The following is a 16,323-nucleotide window of genomic DNA, read 5'->3' on the forward strand; positions in this document are numbered from 1 at the left end:
CGGCGGAAGGGGATAGATGTTCAGACGGTTTGGTCCGTTTGACCAAGAGCAGTATGAATGTGAACCAAACCAAAGGAAAGCGCAAGAAACAGACCGAGTCCCCTGGACTACCAGATGGGAAAATGACCTGAGACATTAGGTCATGACCTCAAAACAGTAAAATGAGCTCTTGAGTTTTGCAACAATAATGACTCCATACTTTTGGCTTTTATCCATGATAAGGGATGGTTGAAATCTACATGGGCAAATCTCAGTGTTAACTAGGGCTGCAAGCAGTACTGAGCATGCTCACACCTTCGCTTGTGTCAGGGTTTGGTGCACACTGGGCTTGTGGCACAGATGCTCATTTTTTGCAGGAATGACCCCTGCTTGAGAAAAGGTTTTTGTACCATTTTGGCACATCGAAGTTTGACACACATCCATGACTGAGTCCTTTGGGTTTTGCACATGATCCTGATAACTTTTCTTCTTTGGGGGCTCTTCCTACTTTACGGTAAAGCAGAGAAAAGCCCCTTGAGAAGATAATCCTAGAACACTGATGATCAACTGGTGGCCTTGAGGGCCATATCAGGCCCCCAAGGCTTCCTGTCCGGCCCCCCGAAGTGGTTTAAAAAGGGTTAAAGAATGGCAAAAATTGGGTTAAAGATGGTAAAAAGTATTAAAAATGGGTAAAAAGTGGCAGAAATAGCCTAGCAAAGTAGTGAAAGGGGGGTTAAAATGGGCAAAAGTTTAATTCAAAAGCGGCAAAAACGATCAAACTGGGTAGAGAGTGGCAAAAAATTTTGAAAAAATGGCCAACTGAAGTAGTGAAAGGGTTTTAAAAGGTGTTTAAATGAGTCGTACTGGTGCTAAATCACAAATCGGGAGGATCCATTCTCTGGGAGTGTGTTCGAAACCGCATACTACCTACTACATACTTCCATACTTATACTATCCATACTCCATACTCAATCGATCAGACAGTATGCAAAGCGTTTACACTACAGCATACAACATGATAAACCACAATGCATTGCGCTCCTACCCGAGCCGAAATCGACAGGCTGAAGCTGATGTCACTTTAGCTCTAAACTCTTTAAATATATCACTTTATCGTGATTTTTTAAAAAATCAGGCAAGAAAGTGGCCATTTAGATCCCGAGTGTGTCGTTTGTTTGTCCAAATACCAATCGTTTAAAATTTTGTTCAGACGAATTCGGTGAAATTTAAGCTAGCCGTAGTGAGCAACGCACTTCCGGTTATTTTCACAAAATAAAACACCCCTTTCCCTTTCTCATACATAGACCCCATAATGATAAATCAGTGCTTTTACTTTGAAAAACAAAGAAGCGAACATACCCGCAATATATCTTGCTTGACACCGCCGTTTGGACTGATCTCGTCCCGTTAACGGAATTTGACCAGTCATGATGCTTTATCGGCGGAGAGTCTTGTCGGCTATGAGACGAAGATTGGCCCGCTGTCTTCGGTACATCATGGTCGCTATCGACTTGGGCTTGTTATCAGATGTAAGTTACTTATATGTATTTTATTTTTTAATCAATGTAAATCCAATGAGAAATCGCTAATATAACATGCCTCCTAGCATAAAAATTGGAGGGAAAATTATATCTAAAAAAAAAGGAAATAATTTTTTTTTTTTCCTGTCCTGTTCGCGGCAAGGAAGTGACGATCGGTCACGTCGCGTTGCATCTTGGGTAATTTGGGTATGCGTAGTAAGCTCATGATGCATACTCAACATTTCTGGCGAATGCAGTATGCATCCGGGAACTTCTCGCATACTCAAAAATCGCATACTGCCAGTGTAGACACACTGCATACTCAAATAGTTAGTATGAGTAGTAGGTAAATATGCGGTTTCAAACACAGCCAGGGATTCTCAGGGGCCCAGCCGGTTCTATGGTCAGGCCGGTCTCCCTGGCCTGCTGCTTTATAGATAGAGATAGATCTCACTGGTAATGCCTAAAAATTTCCTGCATTTTGAAAGAAAATACAAATTCTACTACAGTAATATATTAATTAGACCAAAATGTTTATTTACTTTTTGTTTATTTGAAAGTCGGGCCCCTAGAGTCTCTGTTGAGACTAAATCTGGCCCTTGTGCATATGTACTTGATGACCCCTGTCCTAGAAGAACCCCTGGAAATGGCGAGTATCATGGCGAACAACATATCACTAAGACCCCACTCTCCTACGTGGTTTTTGACCTGCAAATATGTGTAAGGTCCATTTAGTGACTTGAACTGATGAGAAAAATTTGAACTTGTTTCAGAGAACAATAACGACAGGCAGTAGTTTCAGAGTCAGTGTGCAAAGAAACAGTTTAGGGGAAAACAATGTGTGCGGTGTGCAAAGGTCTTTACAGCACGGCTATTGCAAGGACATGTGCTTTGCTCTGAGCCATGGTGGACGCCATCACCCGTTAGAAGATCAGACCTAAGAGTTCACACCCAGATGTGAACAGGTGATTGTTATTTTAGTGTTTCTTTCCTCTGCCATGAGTGAGAACATCACCAAGATGCTCCAGTCCATGTAAACACAGTCATTCACTCCCATGTGAGCAGAATCCTCCTCTGTACACGACAACATAACCGCTGGATCATCAGAGACTAAATGTAAATGGACTTGAGCTTTCTACACCGCGTTCCAAATTATTATGCAAATTGGATTTTAGTGTCAAAAACATTCAAACTTTTGTTTTTCAGTTAAACTCATGGATGGTGTTGTGTCTCAGGGCTCTTTGGATCACTGAAATCAATCTCAGACACCTGTGATCAAAGGCAGAAAAGCTTTCTGTCTTTGAATGTGGTCGGATTGTTGAGCTGCATAAGAAAGGCCTTTAGCAACGCACCATCGCTGCTGAGGTTGGATGCCGTAAGACAGTCATTTTGAATTTCTTAAAAGTCTCGAGGGTTATGGAACAAAAAAGTCAAGTAGTAGACACAAAAAAATTTCACAGGTGCTGAGCTGGAGGATCCCAATTGCTGGCCATCCAGACACGGGACGATCCTCAACCCAAATTAAGGCCGTTACAGGTGCAGACTACAGCCCAGTAACCATCAAACACCATCTGTGAGGGAAGGGCTTAAAAAACAAGAAGCATCTTCAAAGTCCTCGTCTCCTTCAACGCCACAAAATCGCCCGTTTGGACTTTGCAAGGGAGCATCAAACATGGGACGTTGAAAGTTGGAAGAAAAATTTATTCTCTGATGAGGAAAAATTTAACCTTGATGGTCCTGATGGCTTCCAACGTTCCTGGCGCGACAAGGAGATCCCAGTGGCCCCCAGAGGGGGCGCCATCATGATCTGGGGCTCTTTTTCCTTCAATGGAACAATGAAGTAAAGTATGTGCACCACCAGAGTGCAGTGATATCCAAACAATCATCATTGTCTCCCTCTGTGTGAAGCACTGAGGAGCATGCATTCTCTAGTGTGAGTATTTCACTTAAAAAAATGCTTTTCCACATAATTCTGAACGTTGTTTTTGCCATATTGATCATTTAAAGGTGGAAAACTAGAGCAAACAATAAAAGAGAAGCAGAAAATAAATCTGTAAAGAACGCCGTTGGGAGCGACTGAAACCGTCAGATCTGAGACCAAACATGTATTTATTGATTTCACATTAATTCAGCCTCAAACAGCTTCAGAGCAGATAAACATAAGCTCCTCAGGATCAGTGTAGATCATTCTGGATTATTCATACCAGCTGTTTGTGTCTTTATTAACAGCTTTGGTAGAAATCACTCCCAGGACTCCAGATTCCTCTGGTTTCTGTTGATGTCTGATTTCAGCTCAGACCCACCTGATGTTTTCACCGCAGTAACGAGACACAGTTTCTGTTTCCACCACAGAAGAAGTCGTGCAGAGATCTGACCCCGTCTAAACCACCACAGCGTGACGTCTTTAGCATCTCTACAGGTGGATGAGTTCACACTACCAAGGTTCCGCTTTGCTTTCACCCCCTGCTGGGATGAGGAAAAGAACAGGTAAGACGCTCTGGAGAGGAAGGAACCATCAGTGACCTTTAAACTAATAGTTGAGCTGATAGTCGTCACATGACCACTGAAAACATTCATGCTGTCACAGATCAGCTGATGGTCGTCACATGACCACTGAAAACATTCATGCTGTCACAGATCAGCTGATGGTCGTCACATGACCACTGAAAGCATTCATGCTGTCACAGATCAGCTGATGGTCGTCACATGATCCTAAAAACATTCATGCTGTCACAGATCAGCTGATGGTCATCACATGACCACTGAAAACATTCATGCTGTCACAGATCAGCTGATGGTCGTCATGTGATCACTAAAAACATTCATGCTGTCACAGATCAGCTGATGGTTGTCACATGACCACTGAAAACATTCATGCTGTCACAGATCAGCTGATGGTCGTCACATGACCACTGAAAACATTCATGCTGTCACAGATCAGCTGATGGTCGTCATGTGATCACTAAAAACATGTATTTTGTCACAGATCAGCTGATGGTCGTCACGTGATCACTGAAAACATTCATGCTGTCACAGATCAGCTTATGGTTGTCACATGATCACTGAAAACCTTCATGCTGTCACAGATAAGCTGATGGTTGTCACATGATCACTAAAAACATTCATGCTGTCACAGATCAGCTGATGGTCATCACGTGATCACTGAAAACATTCATGCTGTCACAGCTCAGCTGATGGTCGTCATGTGATCATTAAAAACCTTCACGCTGTCACAGATCAGCTGATGGTTGTCACATGATCACTAAAAACATTCATGCTGTCACAGATCAGCTGATGGTTGTCTCATGATCACTGAAAACATTCATGCTGTCAGAGATCAGCTGATGGTCGTCACATGATCATTAAAAAACATTCATGCTGTCACAGATCAGCTGATGGTCGTCACATGATCATAAAAAAACATTCATGCTGTCACAGATAAGCTGATGGTCATCACATGACCACTGAAAACATTCATGCTGTCACAGATCAGCTGATGGTCGTCACATGATCACTGAAAACATTCATGCTGTCACAGATCAGCTGATGGTCATCATGTTATCATAAAAAACCTTCATGCTGTCACAGATCAGCTGATGGTCGTCACATGATCACTAAAAACATTCATGCTGTCATAGATCAGCTGATGGTCATCATGTTATCCTAAAAAAACCTTCACGCTGTCACAGATCAGCTGATGGTCGTCATGTGATCACTAAAAACATTCATGCTTTCATAGATCAGCTGATGGTCGTCACATGATCACTGAAAACATTCATGCTGTCACAGATCAGCTGATGGTCGTCACATGATCCTAAAAACATTCATGCTGTCACAGATCAGCTGATGGTTGTCACATGATCACTAAAAAAACATTCATGCTGTCACTGCTAGAGTGCGCCACAGCAGCCCCTGGCCTTCAAGTAGAAATATTATAGCACTTCTACACCTCAATTATGAGGCAAGGATGGAATATTTTATTGGCTTTAGAGGATGGCATCACCTTAACATGCAAGGATGGAATGTTTTATGGATTTTAGAGGATAGCCTCATCTTATAGGCAAGGATGGAATGTTTTAGGGATTTTAGGGGATTACATTACCTTCATAGGCAAGGATGGAATGTTTTATACACTCTAAAGAATGGTATCATCCTTATAGGCAAGGATGGAACTTTTTATGTACTCAGAAGAATGGTATCTTCCTTTTAGGCAGGGATGGAATGTTTTAGGGACTTTAGAGGATAGCATCATCTTATAGGAAAGGATGGCATGTTTTAGGGACTTTAGAGGATGGCATTACCTTTATAGGCAAGGATGGAATGTTTTTGTTGCAGCTAGAGGCAGCCACTATGGCCCCTGGCCTTCAAGAAGAAATATTATAGCATTTCTACAACCGTCTCGTTTTTAAGGCAAGGATGGAATGTTTTATGGACTTTAGAGGATGATATCACCTTTATAGGCAAGGATTTAATATTTTATCTACCATAGAGGATGGTATCATCTTAATAGGCAAGGATGGAATGTTTTATGAACTATAGAGGATGGTATCATCTTAATAGGCAAGGATGGAATGTTTTATGTACTCTAAAGAATGGTATCATCCTTATAGGTAAGGATGGAATGTTTTATGGACTTTAGAGGATGATATCATCTTTATAGGCAAGGATTGAATATTTTATCTACTACAGAGGATGGTATCATCTTAATAGGCAAGGATGGAATGTTTTAGGGACTATAGAGGATGGTATCATCTTAATAGGCAAGGATGGAATGTTTTAGGGACTATAGAGGATGGTATCATCTTAATAGGCAAGGATGGAACGTTTTATGAACTTTCCAGGATGGTATTGTCTTTTCAGGCAAGGATGGAATGTTTTATGTACTCTAAAGAATGGTATCATCCTTATAGGTAAAGATGGAATGTTTTATGGACTTTAGAAGGTGACATCAACTTTGAAGGCAAGTATGGAATGTTTTATGGACTTAGAGAGTTATATCATCAAAGGCAGATGACAAAATGTTGGTGAAGCTGGGATGTTGGGGCCTTTATCCCTTCATTTCTGTAAAACAGTACTTTTGGAAAAGTGGGTGAAAGTGGTGAGGAGCTCCAAAAGTCAACACACCAATAATTCTGATGAAGAGCTTTTTTTAAAAAAATGTTACTTTCCTTTTACAGAGCGGTAACGAGGCACAGCATCTGTGTTTCCTCTCTGTTTAGAGTTACAGACTAGAGGAGCTGATATATGTAAAGCTCAGGTCTGTTTTCAGGTACATCTTGGCTGTGATTCACCCTCAGGGCAGTGTTGTTTGCTTAATCCTGATTAAATTAATATAAAATAAAAACCCTCAGAGCTACAGCACTTCTTATATAACTTTAACACCTGGTTTACACCGACCCCCCCTAAGCAGAGAGCGACAGCAGCCTTACCAACACAGACGCCGTCCTCATGGTCTCTACATGTCAGCTGCTGCCCTGAGACCTGTGTTTTTGTTTTAATACAATAATGGAGGTTAAAAATCAAATGTTATTATGTTGTCATACAGTGCTTTTATAGACATTTTAAATGTGCACAAACATTTTTGGTAGAGTGCTGTGAAACGCTCTAGTCCCATTCCTGATTTTTTTTTATATTTGTCACATAAATGTTTCAGATCACCAAACTAATGTTAATATCAGACAGAGATAACCTGAGTTAATACAAAAGTCAGGTTTTAAATCGTGATTTCATTTATTAAGGATAAAAAGCCAAACCTACCTGGCCCTGTGTGAAAAAGTCATTCCCCCCTTGTTCAACCATGACTTCACTGTGATTAACCACATTTTTGATAAAGCTGAGTTCAGTCTGACTATCCACACTCAGACCTGATTACTGCCAGACCTGCTGGATCCAGAACCCCTTAACTAGAACCTGTCTGACAAAGTGAAGTGGACTAAAAGATCTCCAAAACATCATGGAGCATCTGAAGAAGAACAGATGAACTAAGTCACTGACATCTATCTGTCTGAGAGGGTTACTAGACATGTATAAGGCTTTGGGACTCCAGACAACCATGGTGAGAGCCATTACTCACAATTGGAGAAAACTGGGAACAGTGGTGAACCTTCCCAACGTGGTCCAAGAGAACATGGACGACTCATCCAGGAGGTCTTAGAAGAAGCCAGAACCACATCCAAAGACTTGCAGCCCTCACTGATTCAGTTAAGGTCAGAGGTCATGACTCAGCAATCAGATAGAGACTGGGCAACAATGGCATCATGGGAGAGTTCCAAGGCCAGAACCACTGCTGACAAAACGAACACAAAGGCTCATCTCACATTTTACTCAAAACATCATGATGATCTCCAAGACTTCTGGGAAAATATTCTGAGGACTGACCGGGCAGAAGAGGAACTTTCTGGAAGGCGTGCGTCCTGTTCCATCTGGAGTCAAACTAACCCAGCATTTCATCAGAAGAACATCAGACCAACAGTCAGACATGATGGTGGTTTGATGGTCTGGGGCTGCCGCGCTGCTTCAGCTTCTGATATTGGAATTATTTATAAGTTCACTTCTTTAACTCGTTACTACAAGTTTTCAAACACGTTATTGCCACTTATTTGGAACTTTTTTTGTGTAGCATTCAACCCATTCAAGCCATTCGTGCAAAAATAATCAATTTAGCCACTTTTTGTTTAACCCATTTTGCTTCTTTTCCACTCATTTTAATCACATTTTGACCCATTTTTTCACTATTACCGTTTTTTTGGTAGTTTTTAACCCATTTTGCTGATTTCCACCCATTTTAACCACATTTGACCCATTTTTTTAACCCATTTTTGCCTGTTTTTAACCCATTCTGCTGCATATACACCTATTTTTCTGAGCACATATTCCTACTTTAAACTGATTTTTTACCATTATCAATGCATTCTCCATCTTTTGACCCATTCTTCCCAGTTTTTAACCCATTCTGCTGCATATACACCTATTTTTCTGAGCACATATTCCTACTTTAAACTGATTTTTTTACCATTATCAATGCATTCTTTATCTTTTGACCCATTCTTCCCAGTTTTTAACCCATTCTGCTGCATATACACCTATTTTTCTGAGTATTTATTCCTACTTTAAACTGATTTTTTACCATTATCAATGCATTCTTCATCTTTTGACCCATTCTTCCCAGTTTTTAACCCATTCTGCTGCTCTTCCAGCCATTTTTGCCATTCCTTTAGGTTGTTTTTTACGCCACATTAAACCCATTTTTTCCCAGTCATAGTCACAGACAGTTTTTACTCATTTCTGATAGAAACCATTTTTTGCATACATGTCAAAAAAGGAACAGATGCTCTGGCGTCTGTCGTCACTTTTGTGGATCTGGTTCATGTTGGCTGTAATCTGGACACTGAACTTTTTAAAGGAGAATGACCAAAGACGTGATTTCCAGTGGACTGTTCTCCTGGTCACGGTCACATGATGAATCCATTAATCATTGGGATATTGAGGTATATCCTCCTGTCTAAGGACAGTCACCAGTGAGTATCCTGTCTGCCCGCAGCGCTGGTATCCTCCCTCAGAGCATGACTCAAAGGCTTTTTGTTTGCCTGCTTCCATTTAGCCCAAAATAACTTGATCTCAGCCCTATTTTCATTCCTCCTTCCGCCTACACACGGCATTAACCCAGCCTGCTTGGCACATATGGCTCTTTGAGAACTGCAGCAGGGGGGCGGTGGGAATAGCAGGATCAGCTGTCAGTCTTTGCATCTGCTTTTATCTCCTCTGTATCATCTTCAGGGTTGGGGTTTTGTCTGCTTCCTTTTGTCATGGCTCCTTCTATAAACGTACGTTCAAGTGTCATCTGTATGATGAGCAGAAAACTGTTTCTGTGAATGTAAAGACATAGTAGCACTGATGATAAGTGATTTTGATATTTTAAAAAAGTCAACATAAGTCTAAAGACTCAAAATCTGAGATGAAAAAGCCAAACTTATTGGTTCAAAAGATAAAACCATTACATTTAAAGTCAAAATAATGTTTTTTGAAGCCAAATATATGTGATAAAAAGTTGAAACCATGACTTTTGATGATGAAAATATGAGATTAGGGTCAAAATCACAAGTTTAAAATGTCAAATATTGCATAAAATTCAAAATTGTGAGTTTTAAAGGTGAAAACAATAAGATACAATTCTTATTCATCAGTTTTAAAGGTCAAAATAAGATCTAAAAGTCAACGTTAGGAGTTGAAAATTACAAGATGTGAGAAAAAAGTCAAAACTATGAATTTAAAATATCAAAATATGAGATAAAAATCATGAGTTTTGAAAGTCAAAATTGCTCAATATTTAAAAGAGTTGATCTGGAGGGTCTAAATATAAGAGAAAAAGTCAAAACTATGAGATGAAATGGTCAAAATATGAGATAAAATTCAAAATCATGAGTTTGAAAGATCAAGCTTTTACTTGAAATTTAAAATTGTGATTGTAAAAGGTCAAAATGTAAGACAAAAATTTAAAACCATAAATTTGAGTCATAATTGTGAGATACAACATTGAAGATATGAAATTAAAACAAATTTCTTTCCCACATTCCTGACTTTTACTCTTTACTATTTATAATTTTTAACTCATTGGGGATTTTATAAATCATCAAGGTTACGTTCACATTTTTACACTGGAGGAAATCTGCAGACCTCATACTGGGTGGGCTGGTTATAATAAGAACATGATATGATCTGGTGGGCCGGGGACAACTGCACCATGGGCCAGCTTTGGCCCCCGGGCCTTGAGTTTGACACCCATGATCTAATGCAAAGGCCCCTATGGGCTCTTTAGCTGGTAATACTCAATGAACGGGCATCCTGGAGGGTGATTCAGAACGTGGCACCACTGAGACCACTCACGGCGCGTCCTCTGAATGTGCAGCATGGAGACTGTTCTGTGTCTGGAGTACGTTTTCACTTTTATCATGTCGCAGGTTAACGTGACACCAGGTGACACTGATTCTCTACATCAGACAAAGTTTGTGATTAAAAATGAAAAACTTTGAATGTCAAACCGGAGGTGAATGTTTTCATTTGTTTGTAATGACCTCTCTGTTCATGTACAGTAGCTCCAGGGCTTCCAGGGAGACGTGGTCCACACTTTGGACCAGCTGTATTAAAATGACTGAACAGACTGGGGACCACCACTGCTTAAATCCCTCAGACTGATGCTGTTTGCAGCACTGATTTAAATAAATGTGAACTAGCAATGATGATGGACAACTTTGTCTCCATCTCTGATCATGAGCTTATATTTATCAGACTGTTTGGATGTGAAATGGCAGAGATTTATCCTGATGAAGTCCTCAGAGAGAGTGGGAACTGGAGAGCGCTCGGTGTGAGTCTCTCTAGCTTGTTAGCGGTCCCTCTACCAGCGGAGCTGTCGGCTTCTATTAAGCAGTTTTGTCATTGGCCAAGTAGGACAGCAGGAACAGGCGTGCATGCTCACGTGCACGCTCGCTGTGGCCCTGCATTGGCTGTTCATCTGTAATGAAGCTGAGCAGTCTGATCCCTGGAGCCCTTTTCTCCCAGTCTCATGGATGTGAACTCACATCTCTGTGAGGGAGGAGCGTCTACCTGCTTGGTCGCGATTATCCAGCACGCCCAGTACGAGACAAACACAGCCTTCTACACTCTCCGTTTAACCCTTTCACCTCTGCTTGTTGGGGCCCGAGCATGGGCCCCAGAGTGAGGGGCCATCTTACTGTAGCGCTGCAGGCTTGGTCTATCCAGTACAACACAGTGTACTGTGTACTCTACAGTGCTTCTTAGGGCCTCAGAGTGAGGGTCCTATCTGAGTACAGGGCCTTATTAGGGTCCTAGCACTGACCTAGATCCACGAGGACCCCCTTGTATCTGTATGCGTCATTTTTCTGTCAGAAGGACCTTTAACTAGGGGGCTTTAATGCTCAGAAACTCACCAAACTTCACAGTAAGATGCCCCCAGTGAAAACTTTAGTATTTTGGTGGATTGTGCCCCCGCAGGGCCCCCAGACATGAGGTAGGGGACTCGGTAAGAGCTACGTGCATGAAGATCAGTACATGCAGGTATCATGACTGATGAAGAACAGTCTCTCAAAAGCGCTTTGAGCAGTCTGATGACTAGAAAAGAGCTATACAAGCTCAAGTCCATTTACCATTCACACATCATTATCATTACTCTGTCACAGCGCCCCCTCCTGGCTATTGAACACTTAAACCTCTGATAGATATTCAGCCCCCCTACACCATTCAGCGAAGGCTTCTGATTTTTGATCTGCATGTGTGTCACCATCAGACCTGCAAAAAAGCCTCCTGGACTCATGCCCAAATCCCAACAGGAAGTCCACCAGCTTCATCTCTATTTCAAATAAAAACATTTTTGACCATTTTTGATGGTGACTTCAACCTGTTATAACTTCAGTAAACAATATTCTGTGACCTTCTTCTCTTTCTTGCAAGACACTGGTATCACACTGAACATGCTCCACATGCAAACATCTCATCATAGCGCCTTCTACTGGCAACAGGAAGTGACACAATGGGTGGTTTTCATTCTTCTCATTGTGCTTAACCTGTTGAGCTCTGATTCTGAAAGAAAGGCCTCAATAATTGGCCACAACACAGACATGTTTCATTGAAGGATGACGAGCATTTCAATATCTCGCCAGTTTGACAGGAAGTATGTTCAACTCTTATACCAGGAATCCAGTGGCCTTTAAAATTGTACATGTAGGATCAAGGTCTATCCCTCTACACAAGCAAAGGGTACTTTCATCGTTTTGGTGTAGCTCCTCTACTGGCAACAGGAAGTGAAACAATTGGGACATGTCTTTATTGCCGGTTTCACAGGAAGTTGCCATAACTCTGACATGAAACTTCTGATTTGCATCAAATCTCACATGACAGTCAATTTAGAGTCACCAGTTAACCTAAAGGGCATGTCTTTGGTGGTGGGAGGACAGAACCCAGCATGCGTGGGGAGAACATGCAAACTCTATATAAAGAAAGGCCCTGACCGGGAAGTGAACCAGGAACCTTCAGCGCTAAGCCCCCTGCCGCCGTGCAGCCCTGATCTCGCTTCTATTAAAGCATCATGCATGCATTTTATTTTATCTGTGTGTCAACCTTGGCTTTTTCTTTGGAATTGATCATTTTTACTACTCTCCACCAGGTGGCGTTTTTTGACCATATGCAGCATATGAAAAAAAAAACATGCCAAACATGCAAAAAAAAAAAAAAAAAAAGAAAAAAGAAAAAAATCCTTAAAGTTAATGTTGCTGCTGATGAAACATGGTACCATCATGGCAAAAATCTGGCACTGACATGATTTAAATCTTTAAAAATGAATAAATATTTTATTTCAATAATTAGGTCAGTTGTAGTTGAAAAAATGTGCTCAATGAAAGTAGAATAGAATATTAACATTTAACGATATTTTCATAGTCACTGTAAGAAAAGCACCTATTAAAACAATCCCTAAGGGTTTATAATAATCAGCATCAGTCCTGACTGGTCAGTGCTGTCGTGAGAATACTGGTGACTCTTAGTGGGGGTTGCAAATATGGCGGTGTCATCAGCGTACGTTCAACTGTGAATGTCTATACATGCTTTGAGTGGGAAATTAATAAAGTGAAGATAAAATTGGTGCAACTATGGAGCCTATAGGACACTTACTGGACACTGCTGGTAGGCCTTTCTGGAATGTGTGCTCACCTTAACAGCGTCTCTCTGTCTCTGTTTTGCAGAGTCTGCAGCTCTCGTCTCAGGGACAGTCGTCTGCAGCCCTCCTCTGGTCACAGGCCTGCCTGCCAACTATCATCCATCTCTTCCTTCCCACCCATCCTTCCCCCTGTCATGAAGGGCCTGTCCAGTAGTCGGAGTCACCATCACGTGATCTCCTATGAGCCATCATACGATCCACTCGGTCACCACGTTGACCGTAAGCCATATCTGATCAGTCAGAATGACATGCACGTGCCCATCCCCCTGCCACACCCCACTGAGCTGTCCTACTACAACGCTCAGCGGAGCCCGTACCCCTCCGACAGCAACAGCATCGTCCCCTACGGAACCTTCCCACGGAGGTGCCACTCCACCTCCTCCTCCCACCATCCTGAGGTAAAGGATGAGTGTATGGCCATGGTACCATATGTAGGAGGAGGAGGTGGAGGAGGAGGAGGAGGTGGAGGAGGCTATGGAGGTAAAACGCCCACCCGGGTCCCCGCTAACTTTGCAGACCCGTTTGAGCGTCAGCCGTCCTTCTCCAGAGATGGCTACCACACTCTGCAGTACAAACGAGGTGTGATGGCCCAGAGCGGGGGGCCGGGGCCAAACAACAACAATGACAGTCCAGGGAGAATCCGCCACCTGGTCCACTCAGTCCAGAAACTCTTCACCAAGTCCCACTCACTGGAGGGGCCACACCAGTCCTCCAGGGGGCCCACTAATGGGAGCGTTAATGGTGGTGGTGGTGGTGGAGCAGGTGGTGGTGGTGGTTCAAGGGCCAGCCCAGAGGGTGAAACTCCTCCAGGAGTGCGCCACCGGAAGCGCAGCAAGAGCCGTGAGCGCTGTCGATCAGCAGAGCCCAAACATCGAAGCCACCACCACCACCACCACCAGCTCCACGGCTCTGCGTCCGCTCCGGGCTCTGGCTACTGGAGCTCCGATGACCAGCTGGACCGGGAGCTGTGTCTCTACCACCCTCATCACCACCAACCTCCGCCCTCTCCTTCACCCTCCATTTCCCCCTCGCCCATCGCCATGACCATGGGCCGCTACCCCGGCAACAACCCTGACAAATTCCCCCAGACCCCCGTCCCCGTGCTGTCCACCTCGCAGTCCCAGCAGTACTTCATGATGGACCCCTATGCCACGCTCAACGAGCACACGCATGCCCACGCTCACCACGCCCACACGCACCACCATCCTCCACTCAAAGTGTCCCGGAGCAACAACGACGTCAAGTATTCGGCGCCGTCAGCGTGTGTGCCCGTTAGTGTCAGCAGCAATAACAGCGGTGGCGCTATGGCTGGAGGAAGTGGCCCCTTGCTACCAATGGGGGTTGTGGACGGGCCCGTTGTGAAGAAAGGGGCCTGGTCATCGAGCCTAACGGTGAGCAGGGCCCGAGAGGTCTACACCAACAACAGCAGCCACAGCCAGCTTCGAGACAGCGCAGGAGCCGGTAACCTAAACCTAGATAGAGCTCTAGTCAAATCTAAGGCCAGTCAGCAGCAGGAGCGCTCATGCCATTTCTTACAGGTAAATCATTCTCCCTGACCCCCATCCAACAACCAGCCGACTCACCCTCCTCCCCTCTGTCGCCTCCCTCTTCTCCACGACTTACCCTCCTCACCAATGTTCCTGCTGAGTCAGCTGAGTCCAAGCCGCAGAGCTTTTCAGTCCTACCAAACTCCGCTGACGGCCAGCCGATCTACGGCGTCATGGCCAGTTTAGAAACACGGGTGTTAGATTTGAAATGAGAAATCCAAAAACTAGAGACAAGCTGTTTCAACCACTCTTTAAATACGAGCGAGCAAAACATGGAGACATGGGCACTTTCAGGACGTTCGTATCAGACTGGGAATCAAAAAACGAAAAATAGACCGTTTTGTTTTTTATTTAGGGGTTGGCTTGTTTTTGTTTTCCAACTGTTTTTGTTGTTTTTCGATTATCTCTTTGTTTTTCAATTGTCTATTTTTTTCTGATTGTATTTTTGTTTTTTGACTGTCTTTTTTTTCTGCTTTCTGTTTTTCGATTGTCCATTTTTTTTTGTCTTTTTTGTTTTTTTAATTGTCTTTTTGTTTTTCAATTGTCTTTGTCGTTTTTCGATTGTCTTTTCTTTTGTGATTGTCTTTGTTGTTTTTTATTGTATTTTTGTTTTTTAATTGTATTTTTGTTTTTCAATTTTGATCTTTGTCTTTTTGATTATCTTCATTGTTCTTTGATTGTCTTTTTGCCTTAAATTTCTCTCTTTAGTTTTACAGTCTCTTTTTTATCTCTGTTTTGTTTTTTGATTTCTGTTTGTTATTTTGTGTTTTTCATTTTTTATATCCTAGCATAAATAAAAAAGGTTCATTTTTCATCTTATTGAACATGGAAGTATCAAAGCATGGATTTATTTACTTAGATTTATTTAAAACCTCATTGAGATTAAGAATCTCATTTACAGAAGTGTCCTGGCCGAGCAGCACAGTTGACAAAGACACAGACAGATCACGAGTGATGTAACATTCTGTTCTTTTTACACCGGTAGTAGATCATACATATAGAGATAAAAGAATGTTACAGCACCAGTGTTCTGTTCTTTGATCCTTGTATCTTCTTTTTTTTCTATCAGAACACAAATTTAGTAAAAAACAAACTTTTTACACTATTACACTTTCCAGCACAAATACACACATACAAATACACATACACACACAAAATGACCTCAAACAGACACACACACATAAACGCACCCCCCACCACCACCATCACCACACAAACACACACACACACACACACACACACCCACACCCACACACTCACCAACTGACACAAACAAAACTCAAAACTCCAGATTTGTAAAACTGATTTCATCACAACTCCTATTTGGCTTGTATGGGGCTGTACCCCCCCACACACACCTACACACACACACCTACATACACACCTACACACACACCTACACATTGATTCACCAAACCAACCAAACAAAACCACAGATTTATAAACCTGATTTCATCACAACTTCTGATTGACATGTATAAGGCTACACACACATATGAACACACACACACCCTCACACACACGCACTTGAACACAACTCAACGGGTGTCCC

The 16,323-nt window shown here is 42.4% G+C and overlaps 1 protein-coding gene across 1 annotated transcript in view; it reads left to right on the plus strand.

The window, feature by feature from the left end:
- Positions 1–16,323, plus strand: part of LOC121520456 (disks large-associated protein 1-like) — a 192,657-nt gene that overhangs the window by 75,131 nt on the left and 101,203 nt on the right. The window contains exon 3 of the mRNA XM_041803916.1: positions 13,250–14,762. Coding sequence (XP_041659850.1) covers positions 13,359–14,762 — 1,404 coding nt within the window. The 5' untranslated portion in view covers positions 13,250–13,358. The remainder of the gene's footprint in view (positions 1–13,249; positions 14,763–16,323) is intronic.

Source organism: Cheilinus undulatus, linkage group 13 (genome assembly GCF_018320785.1).
Source record: "Cheilinus undulatus linkage group 13, ASM1832078v1, whole genome shotgun sequence".
In the NCBI taxonomy this organism is placed as follows: domain Eukaryota; kingdom Metazoa; phylum Chordata; class Actinopteri; order Labriformes; family Labridae; genus Cheilinus; species Cheilinus undulatus.